Source organism: Bufo bufo, chromosome 9, assembly GCF_905171765.1.
Source record: "Bufo bufo chromosome 9, aBufBuf1.1, whole genome shotgun sequence".
NCBI classification, from domain to species: Eukaryota; Metazoa; Chordata; class Amphibia; order Anura; family Bufonidae; genus Bufo; species Bufo bufo.
Genome location: NC_053397.1, coordinates 113,837,700 through 113,864,425, shown reverse-complemented (window position 1 = coordinate 113,864,425; position 26,726 = coordinate 113,837,700). Strand labels below are relative to the sequence as shown.

The following is a 26,726-nucleotide window of genomic DNA, read 5'->3' as shown; positions in this document are numbered from 1 at the left end:
CCGTACTATTAAAATATAAAAATATTTTTCCCATTCGGCAAATGGCGTAACTCACTTCTCTTAAAAAAATAAAAGCTGTAGATTGTCCTGCAAAAACGGAGCCCCCACACAGCTCAGTAACTATAAAAAAAAGTTATGGGGGTCATAATATTCGAATCTATTTTTTACACTATTTAGACATAAAAAACCTATACATATGTGGTATCGTTGTAATCATACTGACCCAGAGAATGAAGGGCACAGGTCAGTTTTGCTGCAAAGGTAACGTCGTAGGGACAAAACAAAACCCATAAAACAGTGGAGGAATTATTTTTTATTTATTTTTTTATTCCACCCCATTCGAAATTTTGTTTCCACTTCCTACTGCATTGTATGCCATATTAAATGGTGGCATTAGAAAGTACAACTTGTACCGCAAAAAATAAACCCTCATGGATATGTGAATGGAAAAATGATAAAGGGAAGAAAAATGAAAACGCAAAAACTAAAAAACCTCTGGTATCTAAGGTGTTAAGATTCGCCTATCTCTTGCAGCAAAGTAAGCCAACCAGTAGGTTGCATAAAGTTAGACAATAGAAATAGGTACCATTTAGTAGTTCAACATCAGACTTAAAACACCTGATATGGGCTTCTTTTGTTGATATGCAAGTCTCCGACCACTTCGGGTCCCATCGCAGCGATGATAGGCACCCGTTGGCTGGAACAGCAGCCCAATGTTCTACACAGGCATCGGGGCTTGCTTTCTATGGAAGCCTATGAATTCCAGCCCCCAGGCTAGGTCTCATTGGCACACCGTCAGTGTATTACACTGACAGTCGAGGCATTGCAATTTACTATTTATTTTAATGCATTTTAGAGGGAATCAGATCCCCAAAAGTTGAATTCCCATTGTCGGACAAAAATAAAAAGTTAAAAAAAAACTTTTACATAATAAAAAAAATGTAAGTTTCAAGTGAAAAAAGCACCCATTTCCCATAATGATGTCTAATAAAGTTGTAAAATAGGGAAAAAAAGAAAGAAAAGGACATATTGGGTATTGCCGTGTCCGCAACGACTGGCTCTATATCACTTGATCTCCCAATCAGGTTTAAAAAAAATAAAAACTTGTGTACTTTCAAGCGATCAAAAGGTCATTTGTACCCAAAAACAATGAAAATGTCACCTCATCCCGCAAAAAAGGAGCCCCAACATAAAGATAATCGCCTAAAAAAAAATTCGCAAAAAATGGCAACACAAAAACAAGAATTAAAAAAAAAATAATTATTTTTACTGTGTAAAACTCAACAAAAATAAAAAAGACAAATTCGGTATTGCCGTGCCCCTAACAATCTGCTCTATAAAACTATCATATGATCTACCCTGTCAGGTGTAAGTTGTTAAAAGAAAGAAAGAAAAACAGTGCCAGAACAGTAATTTTTCTGTAATTTCACCTTACAAAACGCATAATATCAAGCGATCAAAAAGTCATATGTACCCCAAAATGGTACAACTGAAAATGCCACCTTATCCCGCAAAAAGTGAGCCCTCTCATAAGACAAAAAAAAGGCTTTTAGAAAATGGCGATGAAAAAAATATGTATAAACTTGTGGGGTCATTTATCAAACTGGTGTAAAGTAGAAATGGCTTAGTTGCCCATAGCAACCAGTCAGATTCCACCTTTCATTTGTGACACCTCCTTTGAACAATGAATGGTGTAAAGTAGAACTGGCAATCAGATTCCACCTGTTTGATAACTGACCCCATTGCTGTCTTTCTAATCATACTGACCAGCAGAATTAAGATGACGTCACTTTTCCTGCATGGCATATGCTGCAATAATAAAGCACAAAAAGCAATGGCAGAATTGTTGCATTTCTTTATCCGGCTTCCCAAAAAGCAATAAAAACAGTGATCAAAAAGTTGTGCCTGTCCAAAAATAGAACCAACGATGATGGCAACTCATCCCACAAAAAATAACTTCTCAGACGGAGAAAAACACACAGTTGTCAGAAAATAGCTGTACTGGTACCCCAGAGACTGTTCAATACTAAAATTGGTGTCCGTAAACCAATTCATCTAAATCTACGCTGCAAAAGTCATATGGAGCTCCTTCCCTTCTGAATCCTGAGGTGTGCTCCTACAGCAGTTTATGATGATGAAGATGCTTTTCACCTAAAGACGCCATGTAATGACGAAACATGTTACAGGGCAGCGCGTCTTATCGCTATTAGGGATAGTTGGAGAATCCTGTGAATTGATACTGGAGAATGTGCCTCATTGCGCGCATGCACGGCATTCTTGACAATGTATTTCAAAGCGGCTCTGAGCGCTGACCGTTTAGCATCAGAGAGCAGTAGGAAAATAAAAATGAACAATCTGGACTCAATATCACTCATTATGATCAACCCTATCGGGCAGCGTGCCTAGTTTAATCCCTTCTTGATGCAGCAATTGTTTTTGTTTTTTACTCCTTGACTTCCTGGAGCTATAATGTATTTATTTTTCCTTTCACAAAGCAGTATTGGGGCTTGTTTTTTGCGAGACCAGTTCTTTCTAATGACACCATTTAATATTGCATACAATTTATTGAGAAGCTGGAAAAAAAATTCCAAATTGAGTGGAGTTGGGAAAAAAACACAAGTCTGCCATTGTTTTATGGGTTTCGTATGCAATAAAACTGACATCATAACTTCATTTGGTGAGTCAGTATGATTACAGTGATGATATAGTTTTATAGTTTTTCTTGTTTTCATATAAAAAAAATAACTTTGAAAAAAAAATCATTTTTTCTTTGCATTGCCACATTCTGACCCCCATAACTTTTTTTGTTTACATCTACAAAGCTGTATGATGGCTCATTTTATGCAGACCAATCTGTAGTGTTTATTGATACCATTTTAGGGTATATGTGACTTTTTGATCACTTTTTTGTTAGATTTTTTTATTTTGATTTTTTGGAAGGTGATAATTATTTTATATTTTAATAGTTCAGGTATTTTGGGACTCGGCAATACTACATAGTAACAGTTTATAAGGCTGAAAAGACATATGTCCATCCAGTTCGGCAAAAAAAAAAAAACTGTGAGGTAGAAGCCAATTTTATTTATTTTAGATGAAAAAATTCCTTCCCGACTCCAATCAGGTAATTAAAATAACTCCCGGATCAACTACCCATCTCTTGTAACTAATAATATGTAATATTATTACACTCCAGAAATACATCCAGGTTGAACTCTTTTAGTGAATTCACTATCTCCTCAAGCAGAGAGTTCCATAGTCTCACTGCTCTTACCGTAAAGAACCCTCTTCGATATTTGTGCATAAACCTTCTTTCCTCCAGATGCAGTGGATGCTCCCTCGTCACAGTCACAGTCCTGGGGATAAATAGATGACGGGAGAAATCTCTGTACTGATCCCTGATATATTTATATATAGTTATTAGGTCGCCCCTTAGGCTACTTTCACATTAGCGTCTTTTGCAGATCCGTCATGGATCTGCAAAAACACTTCCGTTACCATAATACAATCGCATGCATCCGTCATGAATGGATTCGGTTGTATTATGTCTTATATAGCCAAGACTGATCCATCATGAACACCATTGAAAGTCAAGGGGGTCGGATCCGTTTTCTATTGTGTCAGAGAAAACAGATACGTCCCCATTGACTTACATTGTGTGCCAGGATAGATCCGTCTTGCTCTGCACCACATCGCGGACAGAAAAATGCTGCTTGCACAGTACTGCATGTGTGGTCTGACTAGTGATTTCTAAAGTTGCAAGACTATGTTCTCATCACGGGCATCTATGCCCCTTTTGATGCAACCAATTATCTTATTGGCCTTGTCATCTGCAAAAATTTATATTTTACTGTGCAAGCCTTCTACAAGATCATTAATACCAAAGAACTTTTTTTTTTTTTGAATGTTGAGAGGGTGATTTGAACTTTAACATCTTTTTATTCTTTTTTGATTTGTTCACTTTTTATTTTTTTTTGCATTTATTTTTTAGTCCGCCAATGGGATTTTTAAAATGTGATTTGTTACATTGCTTCTCTTGTAGCCTGCTATGATTTACCTTTGCAACCTATAAAAATATATAAAATATAAAAAGATGTAAACATTCTAAACACCCTTTAGCATTTGAAAATTAACCAATAACCAATTTTATGTGTTTGTTTATTTTAGGTTCTTCTTGGTTTACGTGACACAAGTGACTTACTAGTGTCTGTAACCCTTCGTGGCCTGGCAGCTTTGGTGTGTTTACTAGGACCAGAAGTAGTTGTTGGTGGTGGAAGGGTTAAGATTTTCAAAAGTACTACCCCTGGATTTACAAAAAATACAGACACAACTCCTGACGGTAACTATATATGCATTTGTCATGTTGCTAGTCAAAAACCTCCGAAAGACTCTCTAGGCAAAAAAGATATTGTGGCATTGATCCTACATGTACAGCGTGTGGCACACTGAAATTCTATACAGAAATCTTTGGTTGTGCTCTACTCACAGCATGGATCCAAAATACATATAGCTGAAAAGGGAATGAAAATATCAACAACCGTTTCATGTGAACACATTTCTTCTGGCCTATATTCTCGAGTATGGTGCGGTGTAAAAACATTAAAACTGTATAATAAAATTAACCCTCTTAAAGCAAATTGACATAACAGTATGTCATTAGCATGTATGGGTTAATAGGGGCGGGCTCCCAAGCTGAGACCGCTATATATATATGCTGTGGGTAACAGCTGTGAAATACGGCTTTACCCCTGGCTGCAATGACCATGTTTTGAAAGGATTTGAAGCTTGATCATTTAACCCCTCAGATGCTGGCATTGACACACACACACACACACACACACTCACAAAATATTACTGGGAGTGTTGTTTGAACATTTTGCACCTCTAGTATCCATATATATTTTTGAAAGTATACACCCAGCACATTGTCAAAATTCTACTCTCGCTTTATACACACAGACTAAGGTTGAGCGAATCGAGCTTTGGATCATACTGTAGATCTGAAGTCGATTAGTTAAAAAACTTCATTTGTAATTCTACATTAGAGGACATCTGTCATCAGATTTATATGTGTGGGACTAGCTGGCCTATTGAATGTGTGTTTAGCGGCTGGTGGCATCCGTGTTGGTCCCATGCTCATGTGTGTCCTTATTGCTGGGAAAAATGATAATAGGAATCCGAAGTCTGGTTCGGTACCGAGATACCCGGCAGTACCGAAGCCGACTTCAGATTCCTATTTTAAAATGTATTTTAGGGTACTTTCACACTTGCGGCAGGACGGATCCGACATGCTGTTCACCATGTCGGATCCGTCCTGCGGCTATTTCGCCGTGCTGCCGGACCGCCGCTCCGTCCCCATTGACTATAATGGGGACGGGGCGGAGCGCCGGCGCAGCACAGCGGTGCACGGCGAAAGCCGCCGGACTAAAAAGCCTGACATGCAGTAATTTTAGTCCGGCGGCCTTTCGCCGTGCTGCACCGGAGCTCCGCCACCGTCCCCATTATAGTCAATGGGGATGGAGCGGCGGTCCGGCGGCACGGCGAAATAGCCGCAGGACGGATCCGACATACTGAACAGCCTGTCAGATCCATCCTGCCGCAAGTGTGAAAGTAGCCTAACCACTTAAGGACCTTGCCATTTTTCACCTTAAGGACCAGGCCATTTTATGCAAATCTCACATGTCCCTTTATGTGGTAATAACTTTAAAACGCTTTTACTTATCCAAGCCATTCTGAGATTGTTTTCTCATCACATATTGTACTTCATGATAGTGGTAAAATTGAGTCAAAAGATTTCATTTTTATTTATAAAAAAAAATAAAATACCAAATTTACCAAAAATTTAGAAAAAGTTGCAAATATCAATTTCTCTACTTTTATAATAGTAATAACTCCAAAAATAGTATTTACTATATATTTCCCATATGTCTACTTCATGTTTGGATCATTTTATGAATGCCATTTTATTTTTTGGGGACGTTAGAAGGCTTGGAAGTTTAAAGTTTGGTAAAATAACTCTTTTTATGCTTTTCTATCTTGAATTAAATTAAACCTTTAATGTCACGAAATTTAAATTTAATTTATATTAATTCACACAAACGCCCCATCCATCTACTCTTGGTTCGGTCCCCGGTTCCAATTTATGAACCCATTGTTGCCCACGAGTCAAAAAGTTTACCCAACTCTGGGTTAGATCATGTGGTATTTTTATAGAGCAGGTTGTTACAGACGCGACAATACCAAATATGACTTTTTGGTTGGTTGTTTCAGTTTTACATAATAAATCATTGTCTGCATATTCTAAAAGCTCTAGTTTTTCTTACATTTTGGGCGACTGTCTTATGTAGGGGCTCATTTTTTTTTCAGTATGAGATGATGGTTTGATTGGTACTTTTATAGTGCATGTGACTTTTTGATCGCTTGGTATTACACTTTTTGTGATGCAAGGTGACAAAAATGGCTTTTTTGACACACTTTAAAAATAATTGTTTTTACAGTGTCCACCTGAGGGGTTAGATCATGTGATATTTTTACACAGCAAGTTCTTTTGGACACTGCAATACCGAATATGTATAATTTTTTTTTATTTATTTCCGTTTTACACAATAAGGTCTCTTTCACACGAACGTTGTTTTTGCGACTGTACGGACCGTTTTTTTGTGTTCCGTATACAATCCGTATACGGAACCATTCATTTCAATGGATTCTCAAAAATAACGGAATGTACTCCGTGTGCATTCCGTTGCCGTATGTCCGTCGTTCCGTTCCGTGGAAAAATAGAACATGTCCTATATTTGGGCGTAAATCACGTTCCGCGGCTCCATTAAAGTCAATGGGTCCGTATAATATGGAATGCATACGAAAGACCATCCGTATGTGTTCCGTATTTTGCGGATCCGTATGCTATGACCTGCCCACCTAGCTATGTGTTTTGTGTTGATAAACTTTATCAGAGCACAGTGCTGAAACCTGCTCAAACCAGTTCGGCTTGTCAGGAAAGCCTGCCAACATGGATGTGGAGAAGCTGCTGAGTTTAATTAAGGAGAGGCCCCAGCTATGGGACACCCGGACAGACAGCTACCATGACAAATTCTTAAAGGATCGTGGCTGGGAGGAGGTAACCCAGCAAATATTTGCCAGACATTGGGAGAGGGCCAATTCCGCCAAACGCAAAAAATTTGGTAAGCCTACCCATGTGTATGTATATTTCCTTGTGTATTAATATAATAACTTATTATTAGATGCAGTGTTGTGTATTTATATGAATGTCTAGAAAGGAAGTATGAATTTTGTTGGTAATGAAAGTCCGCTATGATGACGTATGAATATGCACTAGTTGCAATGTGTATTAAGAATGCCACCTTTTCAAATGCATTGTATATATTTTAACCCCATAGTGACCGTGCATAATGTAAATATATACGTATACGTCAAATAAAAAAATGTGGGGGATTGGGTCAGCACAACCCGTATGTAGGTGCATATCACTATGGCGAAATACATATACAAACGGAAAATACAAATGTGATCGCACACTACATCCAGCATTCTGCCCTGCCTCCATGCTGGATGAGACATTGGTGTACATTTTGGCCAAAGCGTATTAAGCCACTCACCGCGTCAAGGTCGTCTCATTTGAGTGGTCCCTATCACTAGTTCCTACCTGTTCATGGGCCATGACAGCCACACAAAATCCAGGGAATGTAGGTCAGCATGCAAGCCAAGCACACTCTGCTTTTAACCCCGTCCGGTGCCATTACAGCTTTCATCGGATCCAGGGATGCAAGTACCAACATGCATGCTGAGCCCACCATATACTTCTCCTTTAAAACCAGCCTCCAGGACAGATTGACTGGTCAGGTGTGCATGACTCAAAGGAGATCGCCACGCCATATACATATACGTTTGGGCCCTGTCACGTTTCCCTAGTTAGAACAACCCTGCTAGGCAGCAGTAGTGGCCATGTGTTGCGAGTATTTATAAAATAAACATGGCTGCCTATATTGTGTCTGGGAACACTTGAAGTATATTTTAATCACTTCAGCCCCCCTAGCTTAAACCCCCTTAATGACCAGACCACTTTTTACAATTCTGCACTACACTACTTTCACGGTTTATTGCTCGGTCATACAACTTACCACCCAAATGAATTTTACCTCCTTTTCTTCTCACTAATAGAGCTTTCATTTTGTGGTATTTCATTGCTGCTGACATTTTAACTTTTTTTGTTATTAATCGAAATTTACAAAAAAAATTTTCACTTTCAGTTGTAAAATTTTTCAAATAAAACTACATTTCTATATAAATTTTTCTCAAAATTTATTGTTCTACATGTCTTTGATAAAAAAAAATGCAATAAGTGTATATTTATTGGTTTGCGCAAAAGTTATAGCATTTACAAACTATAGTACAAAAATGTGAATTTCTGCATTTTGAAGCAGCTCTGACTTTCTGAGCACCTGTCATGTTTCCTGAGGTTCTACAATGCCCAGACAGTAGAAACACCCCACAAATGACCCCATTTCGGAAAGTAGACACCCTAAGGCAGTGTTTCCTAACCAGTGAGCCTCCAGCTGTTGCAAAACTACAACTCCCAGCATGCCCGGACAGCCTTTGGTATTCGCTGATGGGCATAGTGAGTTCATAGAAGTTTTTATTTTTTGTCACAAGTTAGCGGAAAATGATGATTTTATATATATATTTTTTTTTTTCTTACAAAGTCTCATATTCCACTAACTTGTGACAAAAAATAAAAACTTCCATGAACTCACTATGCCCATCACAAAATACCTTGGGATATCTTCTTTCCAAAATGGGGTCACTTGTGGGGTATTTATACTGCCCTGGCACTTTAGGGGACCTAAAGCGTGAGAAGTAGTTTGGAATCCAAATGCGTAAAAAATGCCCTGTGAAATCCTATAGGTGCTCTTTAGAATTTGGGCCCCTTTGGGCACCTAGGTGGCAAAAAAGTGTCACACATGTGGTATCGCTGTACTCGGAAGAAGTAGGGCAATGTGTTTTGGGGTGTATTTTTACATATACCCATGCTGGGTGAGAGAAATATCTCTGTAAAAGTAAACTTTTCTTATTTTTTTTATACAAAGTTGTCATTTTACAGAGAGATCTTTCTCTCACCCAGCATGGGTATATGTAAAGACACCTTAAAACACATTGCCCAACTACTCCTGAGTACGGCGATACCACATGTGTGACACTTTTTTGCAGCCTAGATGCGCAAAGGGGCCCAAATTCCTTTTAGGAGGGCATTTTTAGACATTTGGATTCCAGACTTCTTCTCACACTTTAGGGCCCCTAAAATGCCAGGGCAGTATAAATACCCCACATGTGACCCCATTTGGGAAAGAAGACACCCCAAGGTATTCCGTGAGGGGCATGGCGAGTTCATAGAAGTTTTTTTTTTTTTTTTTTTTTTGGCACAAGTTAGCGGAAATAGATTTTTTTTTAGTTTTTTCTCAGTCTCCCTTTCCGCTAACGTGACAAAAAGTTAAATCTTTCATAGACTCAATATGCCCCTCAGCGAATACCTTGGGGTGTCTTCCTTAAGAAATGGGGTCACATGTGGGGTGTTTATACTGCCCTGGCATTTTAGGGGCCCTAAAGCGTGAGAAGAAGTCTGGAATATAAATGTCAAAATTTTTTACACATTTGGATTCCGTGAGGGGTATGGTGAGTTAATGTGAGATTTTATTTTTTGTCACAAGTTAGTGGAATATGAGACTTTGTAAGAAAAAACTGAAAAAAAAAAAAATATTTCCGCTAACTTGTGCCAAAAAAAAATAAAATCTTCTATGAACTCGCCATGCCCCTCAAAAGTGATCTTTTTATAGCGCCGCAGCGATTTTACTGTGTTTTTGCAGTGATCAGAAAAAAAAAATATTCTGTCACTGCGGTGGGGCGGACTGAACGCAAGTGTGCGCACAAGATCAGGCCTGATCGGGTGAACACTGCGTTTTTTGTAGAGCCTATAGAACATGTCCTACGCTTGTCCGCAAGAAAAGGCATTTTCTATATAGTTCTGGCAATGTGCGGATCTGCAAAATGCGGAAAGCACATTGCCGGTGTCCATGTTTTGCGGATCCGCGGTGTCCGTGTTTTGTGGAAAACACATACGGACGTCTGAATGGAGCCTTACAGGGGGGTGATCAATGACAGGGGGGTGATCAGGGAGTCTATATGGGGTGATCAGGGGTTAATAAGGGGTTAATAAGTGACGGGGGGTTGTAGTGTAGTGGTGTTTGGTGCTACTTACAGAGCTGCCTGTGTCCTCTGGTGGTCGATCCAAGCAAAAGGGACCACCAGAGGACCAGGTAGCAGGTATATTAGACGCTGTTATCAAAACAGCGTCTAATATACCTTTTTGGGGTTAAAAAAAATCGCATCTACAGCCTGCCAGCGAATGATCGCCGCTGGCAGGCTGTAGATCCACTCGTTTACCTCCGGTTCCTGTGAACGCGCGCTCCTGTGTGCTCACAGGAAATCTTGCGTCTCGCGAGATGACGCGCCGGCGCGTCAAGGAGGAACAGATCGACCGCCGCCAGGATGCAATCCTGCGTTAGGCGGTCCTGGGGTGGTTAAAGGGCTTCTGTCACCCCACTAAAGTAAATATTTTTTTTTTTTGGCTACTTAAATTCCTTATACTGCGATATATGAATATATAATGCTCTTACTCATTTTCCTTCAGCAGTTTCTTCAAAAAACGGACTTTTAAAATATGTAAATGAGCTCTCTACCAGCAAGTAGTGCGACTACTTGCTAGTAGCAGCCGCATCCTCCTTTCATAAAGACGCCCCCTCCTCATGTTGATTGACAGGGCCAGCGAACGCGCTCGTCCTCTGGCTGGCCCTGTCTGTGTTAAAAATCTGGCGCCTGCGCCGTACCTGTCTTCAGTCGGCGCAGGCGCACTGAGAGGACGCTCGCTTGGCCGCTCCTTCCTCAGTGCACCTGCGCCGGTTGTAGATGTGACGTCATCGGCGCAGGCGCATTGAGGATGGATGTAGTGTTTGTATTGAACCATATAGTTTGATATGTCGTTTTTTGAAAGTATGTTATATTCATTGTTCAATTCTTTTTTTTTTTTTTTTTTATGCAGTACAACGTGTCAAAACAAGATGGCAGTCCTGCAGGGACCAGTATCGCCGTGAACTTGTGCAGGCCACATTGCATAGTGGTGAGGGTGCGCTGCGGAAAAAGCCGTATGTCTACACCTGGCAACTGAGTTTTCTCAAGCCTGTGCTGGATCTTCGGCCGTGAGTAAAATATAAATTCTTTATTCCTGTATATGTATGTTTTCATAAAATGTACATGATAATAACATTTGTCGTTCTAGCCTTTGTTTTTTTCTATTTATTCCAGCATATAAATAATTATTGATCATTGTAGGGTATATGTTGATATGTATTGCACATGCGGGGTCCAATGTAATGTATTCTTCACTATACAGGCCTTGTGCACTGCATGTCACAGAAATACATACAATATAGTATTTTTGGCCTACACCGGAACAACACAAATGGGCCACATTATCGAAAAAGGGGACAATATAGCAAAGAAACCGCCATATGTGCAAATAATTTTATATAGAGAGGTCAATAACATTGGTATGCAAAAGTTTGTGTGTATAACATGTGTCATCTAATGTGGGCAATAACAGTACATCACCGCTGCGTTAAATGCTAGGCCAACAGGGCAATGTTATTAGGTGAGGTCACAGTGTAGTGTAGATAGGCCAAGTGTTCAAACTCCGTTCTTGGAACTCCGAGTTTGCTTACTCCCTGCCCAGGACCACACATTATATAAAATGTGGAGAACAGCACTGGTTTTTCGGGGGCACACTATATTTTATAGATACAGGGTACACCGGCCAGGTTTTAGTGTTTTTCGCCATGATGGTAACTGGGTTTGTTGTGCTTGTCCAGCTGGGCCCCTGGTCGGCATGGCAGCACCATGATGGGTCAAGATGATGAGAGCAGTAGTAATGTTGAATAAAGTCTGAGACAAATGTTCAATCCAACTCGATAATTTTACTGTACGCAGGTTCATAATCACAAGTACATTGAAAGGTTAATACAGTTTTATTAAAGGCATATAGAGGAGGAATGCAGTAAATCCACCTTCAACAGGTTGTAGATCTAAAATGACATGAAATGCTATATGACATAAGATGCTACAACTTTGCAGTGGCCACCTACACAAGTGGGACGCTGCACTGGCAGTTAGAAAAGATAAAGTGGCCTCTGCAATATAGCACATGGCTGTTGTGCTACTTGCACCAATATGTCTCCAAATGATATGTCTGGTTTGTTAATACTCTTCCAATCTTGATATTTGGTACTACAGAACCGTGGACAGCCTGGACCAACAGAGGGATCCTGGTTTCAGCAGCAGTGATTCGGAGCCGCCAGTGGCTGGGCAGGACTCCCCTCGTCCAGAGGATCCCCAGTTTGGAACTGAACAGCAGCAAGAGAGGGAGAAATTGTCGCCTCAGGAGGGACCTTCAGCACCACAAGTCTCCAGCCCCGAGGGCCGAAGAAGACCGGCGAGGAGGAAAAGGCAGCCAAATACCAACCCCAATGCGGCTGCAAATACCCAAACATTGATTCAGAGCCAGGTTCTGGAATATGTGTCCAAAAAACATCAGGAAGGACACGAAGAAAGAATGTTGAGTGGCCTTGCCCATCTAATTAAACATTTGCCATTATATAAGCAAACTCTATTTGCTGATGATATGACCTCAGTGGCTACCATTTTACAAACAAATGTGGATCCACATGAGTTGGTCTGCTGCGTTGATAATTTCAAAAATAGAGCCTTTAGGTTCCAGGCCCAAACACAACCTGGGCCCAGCATGCCACAGCCTCATACTTGCCCCAGCTCTGCTTCGCAGCCCCTTTTTTCTCCGGAGCCACCAATCATGCCCCGGCCAAATGTTCCTGGACGCCCATTCACTTACCCACACCAAAGTCAAGGGTCTGACCCTCATACACAGGGACTGGGTCCTTATACGCGTGACCTATTAAACCTATAATGTGTATTTTATGCAATTTTTTTGTTGGTTATGTCGGCTGAATATTAAGCCATTGTTTGTGTTTTACATTTTTGGATGTTGCTTAAATTTTTTTTAAACAGGTTAAAAGTCTCACATGTCATTATATCTTTCACATATTTACAATTTTTACATATATGCTGTGTGTTTATTGGCAGGCAAACATATCCGATCTAACACTATGTTTTCTACATTCATACACATACCGACAAATAGGCCAGGCTGCATACGTTTGTACAGGGATGGCCATGGTTGTATTTGCATTTTGTCAACAGCTGGCGATCCACAGTTGGCCAATCCATGCTTTTATAGTCCAACTATGCTCAACCTACTGGCCACAAGATGTATGTACTTAAAAATCATTAATCCATGCAAAATTATGGTAAACATTTTGGTGAAAACCAGGAGAAACATTTAGAGAAAAAAACTTCGGTGCCGCAGGTTGCTCATTAAAAATACGTTTAGTCTCCAAAAGGAACAATCCCGCGGCCATTCATAGGCGAGTGTTGTAAGTGCTGGTATCCACAGAAAATGCAGGACCTTGGACAGCGTCCAATAAGTTATCTGCAAGCGCCAAGAAAGAAAAAAAAATTAACAATGGTAACACACAATTATAGGCTACATATACAACATATTAATAGGTTAGAAAAAAAGTATACACATGAGAGGTATTAGAGGGTTATTGTAGTGACAACAGCAAAAACATACTCATGAACATGGTTAAACATGGAACATCCTTCAGTACATGATTTTTGATTGTTTGTTGTGCCAACAATTTCACCCCAGCCCACAAGCCCACGTCAAGGGTCCTCTTTGTCTTGAGTCCCTACACTATCTACATAGAACCCCACCCCACACCAACATAATATAACTAAGTAGAAAAAAAAAATTACTAAGATGACCAGAGTCCAGAAATGTCATAATCTGCAAAGTTGTACGTCCATCTACCATGGCAATGCACCCTCAGGACTTGAAAAATATTGCTCATAGAGGGCCCGGACTGCAAGGCCTGCAGATCCCGGTCGTCCATGAAGGGTCTGGTCCAACCCTCCAGATGAAGAAGTTGATCCAGGAGGCAAATCCTCAACTTCTGAGGGAGCATCATGAATCCTGACAAAGTTGTGCAGGATCACACATGCTTGAATAACCAGGGTGGCATTCTCCGGCGCCATCTGTAAGGATGACAGTTATACTCTCCACTTATGTGTGAGTATTCCAAACGCACATTCTACATAACGAGGGGCTCTACTCAGCCGATAGTTAAACATACGTCTGCTGTCATCCAGGTTGCGTCTGGGGAAGGGTCGCATGACATGGGGTGTCAAAGCAAACCCTTCATCAGCCACAAAAACAAATGGAGCCGGTGGTCCCGCAGAACCTGGCAGCATTCTGGGCTCTGGGAGGGCAAGCTGGTTGGCACAAAGTCGGTCACCCATTCTAGAAGAACTGAAAATGCGCGCATCTGCACTGCTCCCATAGGCCCCAATATCTACAATTATAAACTTGTATGTACTGTCAGCCAAGGCCATTAGCACAACAGAAAAATACTGTTTATAATTGAAATTCCGGGACCCAGAGTGAGGCGGCTTCTTAACACGTATGTGTTTGCCATCCAGTGCTCCAATACAGTTTGGAAACTGCGCATTGACCTGAAAACCCTCAGCAATTCGGATCCAATCCTCAGGTTTGGGCTCTGGCATCACCGTGCTCCGGAGTCGCTGCCAAATCACATCACATGTTTGATGAACAATCCCAGAAATAGTTGAGACTCCCAGCAGAAAGTCAAAATGCAGAGAAGAAAATGAGTTTCCGGTTGCCAAAAATCTGAAAAACATAACCAACAATAGGTGAACACACATATCCAATAACAACTAGCTTTTAAACAGAATATACTTATTTTATTCATAACACATTACACATAGACAACCACAAATTTAAACTAAATCTCAACATTTCTATAACGTTATATTAGCCAGATTCAGCTATATGTTAAATGACACAAATATTACATACCTCAAGCCGTTCCTCAGGAGAAATGCAGCGCCTCATATTTGTGTCCTGGTGGGTGAGGTCAGGGCGCAGAGTCGCTAACAAGTCAAAACTGTTCAGACATACGATAAAACCCATGAAATTTCTCAGGATGCTGTCGCAGGTCCATGTACAGCGTGTGGAAATGACCCTTCGTGCGCTGCTGAGAGACAATTGGGTGAACCCAATGCCTCCTCCTCGGTTCCACGTTCACCATAGTAGGCTGATATCCGTGTTCCTGAGAAATCAGCCAGCACAAGAGAACCACTTCCTCCTCCGCCATCATACAACAGAAAATTGTACTCAAAAACCAATGTCGCCAAAACACAGGATTCAAAGTATGCTCTCAATGCTGCACAAAGCTGAAGCTAATGGAGTCACAACGATCACATGACCAAGTTTAATAGGGGGAGTGAAAGGGGATGTGGCCAAAAATGATGATGTCAAGGTTTTTTTTATAAAACGGATCATATACGGAAACCATACGGATGTTTCCAAACACATACGGAACGGAAACAAAAAACTGAAAAACGGACCGCAAATCACTAAAATGGCATACGTTCCTGTGAAAGAGGCCTAACAGCATTTTTTAAACAAAAAAATCATGATTTAGTGTCTCCGTATTCTGAAAGCCATAGTTTTTTTTTTTTGGGCGACTGTCTTGGGTAGGGTATAAATTTTTGCGGGATGAGATGACAGTTTTATTGTCACTATTTTGGGGTGCATATGACTTTTTGATTGCTTGCTATTACAATTTTTGTGATGTAAGGTGACAAAAAATAGCTTTTGGCACCTTTTTTATTAAAAAATTTTATGGTGTTCATCTGAGGGGTTAGGTCATGTGATATTTTTATAGAGCTGGTTGTTACAGACGCAGCGATACCTAATATGTATACTTTTTTTTATTTATTTAAGTATTACACAATAATATCATTTTTGAAACAAAAAAAATCATGTTTTAGTGTCCCCATAGTCTGAGAGCCATATGTTTTTTATTTTTTAAGCTATTGTCTTAGGTAGGGGCTCATTTTTTGCAGGATTTTGACACCGTTTTTATTTTATACATTTTTTTGCAGTGTTCATCTGAGGGGTTAGCTCATGTGGTATTTTGATAGAGCAGGTTGTTACGGATGCGGCTATACATAATATGTCTACTTTTTTTTATTTTGTTTACATTTAACATAATAAAAGTATTTTTGAAACAAAAAAAAATCATGTTTTAGTCTCTATAGTCTGAAAGCTATAGTTTTTTTATTTTTTAGGCGATTGTCTTAGGTAGGGGCTCATTTTTTGCAGGATGAGGTGACTATTGGTACTATTTTGTGGGGCATATGCCTTTTTGATCGCTTGGTGTTGCACTTTTAGTGATGTAAGGTGACAAAAAAATTGCTTTTTTTAGCAGTTTTTATTTAATTTTTTTTATGGTGTTCACCTGAGGGGTTAGGTCATGTGATATTTTTATAGAGTTGATGGATACGGACACTGCTATACCTAATATGTTAAGGAAAAGGATGCTTTTTTTTTTTTACTTGGATCTTTAAAAAAAATAAAAATGTAACTTTCTTTTTTTTTTTTCCTTTTTTTTTTTTTTCACTTTATTATTTGTCCAACTCTGGGACTTTAACATTACAGGATCTGATCCCTTTTTCAATGCAGCACAATACATCTGTATTGAACAGTTGCCTAGCAGACCCAGCCTGGGGGCTGGGCCTCTTAGGCCTCCTTACATTCCGGGCCCCAAGCCTTGAAATCGCTTGGGGCTGCTATGGCAACCATCGAGTCCCCGTCACAGCAGCGAGGGGACCCGATGGATGAGGTGAGGGAGTGCAAACCCCCCATATGCCGCGGTCAGCGCTGACCGTGGCATATGAGTGGTTAATCCACTGCCATTGGCGTTATCACCGATGCTGGAGGATGCAGCAGGTATCCGGCTGTTAGTAACAGCTGATCGCGGCACCACACGCAGGGGGGAGGACCGCAGGACGGGAATGCTCTTCCTGGGGCACTAAGTACCGGCCCTTTAGGACGAGCATTCTTGTCCTGGGTCCTTAACTTGTTAAATACACAGATGGGTATATTGAAGTCATTTGACAAAGTCTCGCGCAACTTCAGTTTTACACGGAGCACATACATTTTAATACTGTATGGAAATAAATAGACCTCAGAGCTATGAGCCGAAGCTCGATTCACTGAACCCTAACAGCCATCATTATGCAAGTTTTTGGCAAAATGTAATATTTCATATAAATTGCATGAAAGTTCATATTAATGGATAAAAGTGTAAACAAGATAGTTATATGGAACACACATCTTATAAACATTCAACATGTGCAGCGTTCATATGCACAAATTATGCCTAAATTTACGTTCACATATCTGCATAAAATCACCATAACTGGAAAGTCAAAAAAATCAGGTTTTAAAAGGAGTTTCTGATGCCTGCACGGCCGCCACTGCATCCCCAAAACCTATATATATTTCCTGAAAGCAAGCAAACTAAAAATTGCAGTTGCCCTGAAGGTCTGCTGACAACCATGTCCTCCTTCATGTAACTTTGCAGCACACAGTGATTGTTAGCAAAAATAAGACAGAAATTCAAAATTATCTAAAATGTGTACGCTAGCAGTCCTTATGCAAATAAAATAAAGTTTGCAAAAACCTGTAAGATGTGAGTTTAAGCATATCATACAGGTCTACAGTCCATGCTGCTTGTTCTAATGAATTGCAAAAACCACATGAATGTGCCAATCAACTTTTTCATTCAAGTACTGGATATTATGTAGTATATAATTTACCATTCACCTATACAAATGGTAATCTTAATTAAGAATGATATATTTTTAAGCCTAATATAATTCATTAAAGAGTTTCCAAATATATATATATATATATATATATATATATATATATATATATAAGTCTTTAGCCAGTACAGGGCAGAGCTTATCAGGGTCTACCTCTGCATTCCTCTGCCCCCGAGACACCCTGCATAGAGCTCCTTGAGGAGAAGGCAAAAGCACTGATAAACCGCTTCTACTTTCTCCACGGGTGTAATCCAGAGCTGTGGGGCGTTCCCAGCAGAAATGTAGCTGATTGCACATCAGCTGTGTTTCTGCCCAGCAGGAACAGGGCTGCAAACCATTTCTCTGGGGGCCACATGCAGCACGTGGGTCTCGGGTTGTGCACCCCTGACCTACAGTAATTGAAAAATGAAATTGTTTATCTTTGTTTATGGCGATAGTGAGTAACATTACTATTAAGAAAACACACAGGTCCATTAAGTTCAACTAAGGGATCGGTAGGGATGTGAATTTTAGCAAAGGGGAGCGAGAACCTGACTTTTAAGCATTAATGTTATTTAATTTTAAGAATGCATCTTAGCCATTTTTAAAACTGCCCAGTGTTCCTGCTGTGGCCATAATCTGAGGCTGCCTATTCTACAGACTTAGTCCGTATGGTATAGAAGCTGAAACTGAACTTTTTCTTCTTTAGGCGGAAGCAGTGGCCCATTGGCTTTTAAGTGGATTTTACATGGAATAGTTTTTCATTATATTGTTTGTATGGGTCATTTATATATTTGTTAATTGTTCCCCCTCTAGCCGCCTCTTAAGAGTAAATACATATAATTATTTTTATCTTTTCTCATAAACAAGATCCTCCCTCCCCCTTATCAGTTTAGTTGCTCTTCTTTGTACCAGTTCCTGGGCATTATTTCTATGGACCAATTCCTCTCTAGTGATAATAGCTCCAGTTAGATCGTATTAGATGAAACTTGTTTATTTAGGAATTCAAAGTCGGTTGCTGCGGCGAGGTGGTAATGTTTCGGCAACTCTGTGCCTTCATCAGACTAATGCCGCTTTTAAGAAAGGAAGCCACGAGGGTACAGACGCTGTAGTCAGAAAAACATGCGGTTATACCGCTAGAGGATAGATGCGCATCTATCCTCTAGCGGTATAACCGCATGTTTTTCTGACTACTAAATAAACAAGTTGCATCTAATACGATCTAACAGGAGTTTTTGTATTAAATGTCTAAAGGGGTGGGAACCCTACTCTGGTAAAATACCCAGTGAGTGCTACAAGGGCTCTGCTTGTGAATAGTGATAATAGCTATCATTTACTGCAGCGTGTAATGGGCATCGCTAGAGAAACCTTTTCACTCTTTAGATCAGGTATGGATGGATAAGGCTACTTTCACACTAGCGTTCGGGTGTCCGCTCGTGCGCACCGTTTGAAGGGGCTCACAAGCGGCCCCGAACGCATCCGTCTGGCCCCAATGCATTCTCAGTGGAGGCGGATCCACTGAGAATGCATCCGCCTGCCAGCGTTCAGCCTCCGCTCCGCTCAGTGAGCGGACACCTGAACGCTGCTTGCAGCGTTCGGGTGTCCGCCTGGCCGTGCGGAGGCGAGCGGATCCGTCCACACTTACAATGTAAGTCAATGGGGACGGATCCGCTTGAAGATGACACTATATGGCTCAATCTTCAAGCGGATCCGTTCCCCATTGACTTACAATGTAAAGTCTGAACGGATCCGCTCAGGCTACTTTCAGACTTAGAAAATTTTCTAAGTAATAATGCAGACGGATCCGTTCTGAACGGATGCAAACGTCTGCATTATCGGAGCGGATCCGTCTGATGAAACATCAGACGGATCCGCTCCGAACGCTAGTGTGAAAGTAGCCTAAGAACAGTGTAAAATGTAAACTTTGCCCAAGCAAGGGCCTCATCAGACAGCAGGGATACAATGAAGGCAACCTTGGACTTCTCAGTGGGAAACTTCTGCCCAAGCAACTCAAAGTGGATCAGACACTGGCTCAGGAATCCACAACAGTTTTTTGGATCTCCACCATAGCGTGATGGCAGAGGGAGTTTCACACCAGCAGCACACAAATCTGGATTCACCGGTGTGGGAATTGCAGGAGTAGCAGCGACTGGCCGACCCTGCAGTCGCTGGAGAAGAGATAGCATCCAGACGAGCAGCAACATTTTGCATGAACTGCATCCTGACATCCTGATGTTCGCTCTGACGCCTCACTTCATGTAACAATTCCTGAACAACAGGCTTGGGGTGGCCAGCTGGGTCCATGGGCCTCAGTGTACTGTAACGAACTAGCTGGTGTGAACCCACTGTACCATGTGTCCTACCTCCTCTAAGGGTGTTGTCTAAGTAAACCCCTCGATCTTCACAGTACCCCTGATGGTGGGGATAGACTTTCCCGAGGAGAACACCATCTCATTCTGCAAAAAAATTAGACTCTACCAAAGACAATCGCTCCAAAAAATAAAAAAAACTATGGCTCTCAGAATATGGAGACACTAAAACATGATTTGTTTTTGTTTCAAACATGCTGTTATTGTGTAAAACTTAAATAATAAAAAAAGAAAACATATTAGGTATCGCCGCGTCCATAAGAACCTACTGTATAAAAAATATCACATGACCTAACCCCTCAGGTGGGCACTGTAAAAAAAAAAAAACTATTTTTAAAAAACCTATTTTTTTTGTCACCTTACATCACAAAAAGTGTAATCCGAAGCGATCAAAAAATCATATGCACCCTAAAATAGTACCAAACAGTCATCTCATACCGGAAAAAAAATGAGACCCTACACAAGAGAGTAACCCAAAAAAAATCTAAGAAACTGGTTTTCAGAATATGGAGACACAAAAAAATAATTTTTTCTAAATATTTGGTATTGTCTCATCCATAACAACCTGCTCTATAAAAATACCACATGATCTAACCTGTCAGATGAACATTGTAAATAACAAAAAATAAAAACTGTGCCAAAACAGCTATTTTTTGTTACTTTGCCTCACAAAAAGTGTAATATAGAGCAACCAAAAATCATATGTACCCTAAAATAGTACCTACAAAACTGCCACCTTATCCCGTAGTTTCTACTCTAGGGGTGCGTCTTCAATTGTGACATGGCAACTTAAAATTATCCCAGTAAAATCTGCCTTCCAAAAACCATATGGCATTCCATTATTTCTGCGCCCTGCCGTGTGCCCGTACAACAGTTTACGACTACATATGGGGCGTTTCTGTAGACTACAGAATCAGGGCAATAAATATTGAGTTTTGTTTGGCTGTTAACAAAAAAGTAAAAAAAAATAAAATGTCATTTACAAAATGATCCAAACATGAAGTAGACATATGGGAAATGTAAAGTAATAACTATTTTAGGAGGTATCACTATCTGTTTTAAAAGCAGATAAATTGAAATTATGAAAATTGCAAAATTTTTATCATATGTTTAACACCACAATATGTAGGGCTTTTACCAATAAAACCCATTTTGGACCATTTTTGTTCCCAGTTAGATTGTGGGCAAGAATGCTAGCGTGTCTTTTAGAGTACTACTATGTAAAAATGAAATACGTGGTTTTAGAGTGGCTATTTCCTTCAGGGTGGGAACTTTATATATGATATGTCAATTTAGCAAGATCAGATTTTTACTACCACTGCTATAGAATTATGTTTGTTCCTTCTTTCATTACTATTGTTTCTTTAATTTGGTCAGCGTCTATCTGCTATTCATATTGTTTGAATTTTCATAAAGCCATGTTATTGATGCTTAGGCAATACAGTACAAGTAGGCCTGGCATAACCACAGAAACTTTTTGATCAGCTCGTGCTGCAGCTGCACAATTTAGATTTCAGGAAAACAAGTGGGTCAGTTCAAGTAACTGAGCCAGTGTTTTTCTCATGGTTTTACCCCATTCCCTTGACGAAGCCGCAAGCGGCGAAACGTGTCGGGCGGGGTGCTTGTTTGTTTTTGGTACAAGCAGACTCTTAGAGGGCATTCTAAAAGGAGAGCTAATTAGACTCGAATTTAAGGCAATAATTTGAATAGGGTGAATTCATGCAGGGAGGGATAGTGAGGGCTTACAGCATGTAACCATTGTAAAGAGAGCAGCCGTTACAATCAGCCAGTGTGCATATACATTGTATCAGCGTTTGCTGGCTCATAAGTGACTGCTGTGTTCTGTGGCAGCACATAATAAATAGACATATTGGTCTCTGTAGGCATCATAGGAGCCGTTGATTTGTGCAAACAGCTTCTTAACAGCGCTCCTCTAAAGTATGACGACCTAGAATACAATTTGTAATTAGATCATATACTTATTCATCTATCCCAGGCAGGGAAGTTGTGGGCCTACAGTACGTGACTCAAGTTATATATGCAGTCGCCCCTAGTTAATCAGTATTTAATCTAGGGCTGCACATAACTACAAGTGTAAACTGCAAACATCCTAACGTATCGACCGCTCTAAAACAGTACATTATTATTATTATTATAGCGCTATTCATTCCATAGCACTGTACATATGAAAAAGGGTATACATACATAATACAGACAATTGCACTAAGCATAAACAAGACGAGTTACAAACTATTACAGAAGGAGAGAGGGCCCTGCCCGTGAGGGCTTACAATCTACATGGTATAGGAGAAGGACACAGTAGGTGAGGGTGAAGCTGGTCATGGCGGTATAGATGCAGCAGGGTCACTGGTTGTAGGCTTGTCTGAAGAGGTGGGTTTTTAGGTTTCTTTTGAAGGATTCCACTGTAGGTGAGAGTCTGATATGTTGGGGTAGCGAGTTCCAGTGTGTGGGGGATGCACGGGAGAAATCTTGGAGGCGATTGTGGGAAGAGGTGATAAGAGGAGAAAAGGAGGTCTTGTGAGGATCGGAGATTGCGTGAGGGGACAGGTTGTGGACGGCCTTGTATGTATGTATTTTAGTATTTTGAACTGAATTCGCTGGACAATGGGGAGCCAGTGAAGGGATTGGCAGAGGGGAGAGGCAGAGGACTAACAGGGTGAGAGGTGGATTAATCGGGCAGCAGAGTGGAGGATAGATTGGTGGGGTGCGAGAGTGCTAGATAGAACGCCGCAGAGGAGAATGTTGCAGTAGTCTAGACGGGAGATGAGGGCATGTACAAGCATTTTTGCAGATTCAAAGTTGAGGAAAGCGCGGATGCGGGAGATTTTTTTGAGTTGGAGGCGGCAGGTGGTGGAAAGGGCTTGGATGTGCGGACGGAAGGAAAGGGCAGACATTCATACTATACAGCAGCTCATACTGCGTGATGCCGCACAGTGATTTTTATTTTTAAATAAGTATTCATATGAAATAGTATGATGTCATGTATAAAAGTTGTACATAGAGTTCATGCACATAATATCGGCAATTGACATCCAACAAATAAGACATAGGAATGTTGCATAAGTCATACATAAGAGTTATACATAGGTTCTTATCATATTAATGAGTATCTTCTAGAGAAGTGAGCACAAGAATATTGCACAAATCATGTTACCTCATTGATAATACAACTCCTTTCCCAATCCCTCCCTCCCACCCCCACCCCCCATCCCTTACAACCTGGTGCCAAACCTCAAACACAGGAGAGATTCATAAGCTAATCCACTAACAACCTTCCCAAAGAGCCCGCTAATTCCTTTTTTAGGTTCCATTCGGAATTTAAAAAGGGTTTCATGAGTATCTTTAGTTCAGAGCCTGAATAAACCGCGGAAATGAACATCTCCCACTTTTTGAAGAACCGTTTGATTAATAGCCCTTTAGTTTGCTCTACTTCTATTCTCTCCATGTCAAAGCATTTCTTTATGTGTAAAGACACTTCAGACGCTGTTGGGACTTGGGGATGAAGCCATTTCCTCAGAAGGCAGCGTTTAGCTGCTAAAATTGCTATATGAAGCACTGGTGCGATATGTTTATGTTCCGGTGAAGCATGGAAAATGATAAGTTCTGGTATGATTGGAATTGTTATTTTCAAATGTGTTTTGATATGGTGTTTCACCATCTTCCAGAACTTAATAGATTCCGGACAAGACCAGATCCCGTGTAGCATATCTGACCCCTTAAGGTGACATTTTGGGCATGCTATAAGTCTAGACTGATCCATACCTCAACCAGAATACTGGAAGCCATATATGGCTTTATGGAGTACCTTAAAGTGCGTCTCTCTCCATCCCTCATTCGAAATTATTTTCCTAACTTTTTCCCACCCTGGTAGTATTATATTATCTGGAGTCATGAGAGGGGAATCTTTTTTCCAGTGTGCAAATAGGGAATCTGATAGGGGCTTTTGTTTATTTTCTCTGATCTCTCCATAAAAATCTGAGAGCGACTTTTTCACTGTGCCTTGAATAAACGATCAAGGGCATTGGGAACCATTATTGCCGCAGGAGACTGCATTCTATGATTGATAAAGCTTTTAAGTTGCATATATGCAAATAGTTGATGGGAATGTGCGAGTTAATATTTTTCTTTAATTTCCAGAAAGAAATAGAAGCGGCTTTCTTGCCCATTCCATATATCCCATACCTTGTTAATGTTTTTTTCCTTCCATTTTATGAAATGGTGGGATTCAATTCCGGCTAAGAATTCTGGATGTCCCCAAAGAGGCATGTGTTTGGAGAATAGGAAGGGTAGTTTGAGTGTTTTACATATCTCCTTCCAGGCAGCCAGAGTGTCTGTCTCGTACCGTGAGACTGGTTTTAATCAAGGAGGGGATATCAGTTAGTTTAGTATGAAGTAATGCCCCTAGGGACCAGGGTCGGACCAGTTGAGATTCCAATTTAATGTTGGTATAGAAACTGGTATCGAAAATCCAATCCACACAATGCCTCAACAATCCAGCCAGATTGTAGAGACGAAGGTGGGGGAATGATAGGCCACCCTTTTGTTTCGGTAATTGTAGCTTACGTAGAGCTATTCTGGGTTTCTTCCCGGCCCATAAAAAGGTGCTGAATGCTGATTCTAACTTAGCCAGATCAGAGTGCTTAAGCAAGAGAGGGATACTTTGTATATGGTATAGTATTTTTGGGATGCTGATCATTTTTAGGAGTTGACTTCTCCCCCAAGGGATAATGGATAGTTCTTCCATCTGTCTAGATCTGCCATAATTGATTTAAAGAGTGGGGGGTAGTTTAGGAGATATAGGGATTCCGGGCGTCTGCCAACATGTATGCCTAGGTATTTTATTGATGTGGAGGCTATTTGTATGGGAGTATCTAATTGGGGAGTGTGTACTTACAGGGTTAGCTCTGTATTCCGATACTTTTCCAAAATCTTCCAATAACTGAAAGACATGTTTGAGGTCTCTCCTTGGGTTCTCTAAAAACAGTAAAAGATCGTCCGCAAAAAGCACATGTTTTATAGTGATATTACCTATCTTAATACCCTCTATATTTTTGGCGAGAGCTATTTTACGGGAAAGGTGTTCTATAGCAAGATTAAACAGTAGGGGGGGATAGTGGGCATCCCTGTCTAGTGCCTTTGCGTAGAGTAAAGGGAGTGGAAACATATCCCGGAGTGTGAATCCTAGCTTGTGGAGGGCTGTCAAATATTGTCTAAAGGGACCGTTAATTCCTACATATTCCAGCACGTTACCCATCCATCCCCAGTCCACATTGTCAGACGCTTTCTCCGCGTCTATAGCCACAATTGCTGGGGATGGATGGGCCGCCGGATGCATCTTTATCTCATCTAGAACTCCCAACACTTTGCGAACATTGGTGACCCCTGCTCTGCCCTGCACAAACCCCACCTGACTGGGGTAGATTATTTTTGGCAGAACAGCCGCCAGCCTGTCCGCCAAGATCTTGGATGCTATTTTCAGGTCAACGTTTATTAGTGAGATTGGTCGGTATGAGGAGGCTAGAGTGAGGTCCTTGCCTGGCTTTGGTAATACTTTGATATGGGCTGTGTTTGTATATGTAAGGATATCCTTCCCCTGCATATAATTTGTGAATATGCAAGAGAGTATAGGGGCTATGTCCTGTGCTAGAATGCGGTAGAACTCCCCTGTAAACCCATCCGGGCCGGCGCTTTTCCTAAGGTAAGGTTTTTAACAGTATGAAGGACTACTTCGGTAGTTATTGGGGAATTGATAGTGATCCTATCAGCTTCTGATATTTTTGTTAGAGTGGCATCTCCCAACCAATCCTGAACACACCTAGTCTGGCAGCCTGAAGTGTCATATAACTTGGCATAGAAGTCCTTTAGAATCCCATTGATCTCGTTGGGGTGCGCACATGTTTTGCTGGTGTTATCCAAAAGACCGTGAATGTGTGTCTGACCTTTTTGGCCAGTAGCCAATCTAGCCAGAAGTTTGCCAGCCTAATTCCCAAATTTGAACATGTGAGCCTCCCGTTTGGATTGTACCAGCTGTTCCCAGTGGAGAAGCCACACATCATACCTCTGCTTGGCTTGCTGCCATTTTTGCTGTGAAAGTGTGTTAGGGTGTTTTGGAAGGTTGTATATGCTAATCTCAGCTCATCGCTCATTTGTGTGAGTTTTAGTTTGGTTGTGTGTTTTTTGTTGTACATGTACGCCATGATTTTTCCCCTGAGAACAGCCTTCCCAGCATCCCACAACAACTGGGGATCAATGGTTCCCTCATTGTCTTGCTTATACTCTAGCCACCAGCCATGGAGCATATCACAGAAATTTTCATCTTTTATCAAGCATGCTAGGAATCTCCATAAGAAATCTGATCCCCTTGGTATTCCATCCTGGAATAAAATCAAGACCGGGGCGTGATCTGAGATCACCATATCCTCAATTTTTGGTTCCGTGAAACGCCCCAAGCTTTCCCTGTTGACC

At 40.8% G+C, this 26,726-nt stretch overlaps 1 protein-coding gene across 3 annotated transcripts in view; it reads left to right on the top strand.

Annotated features, from left to right (window-relative positions):
- The window catches only part of SCYL3 (SCY1 like pseudokinase 3), a 387,880-nt gene that overhangs the window by 184,864 nt on the left and 176,290 nt on the right, over window positions 1-26,726 (top strand). For all 3 annotated transcript variants that reach the window (XM_040407295.1, XM_040407296.1, XM_040407294.1), the window contains one exon: window positions 4,165-4,336. In XM_040407295.1, the coding sequence (XP_040263229.1) occupies window positions 4,165-4,336 (172 nt within the window). The remainder of the gene's footprint in view (window positions 1-4,164; window positions 4,337-26,726) is intronic.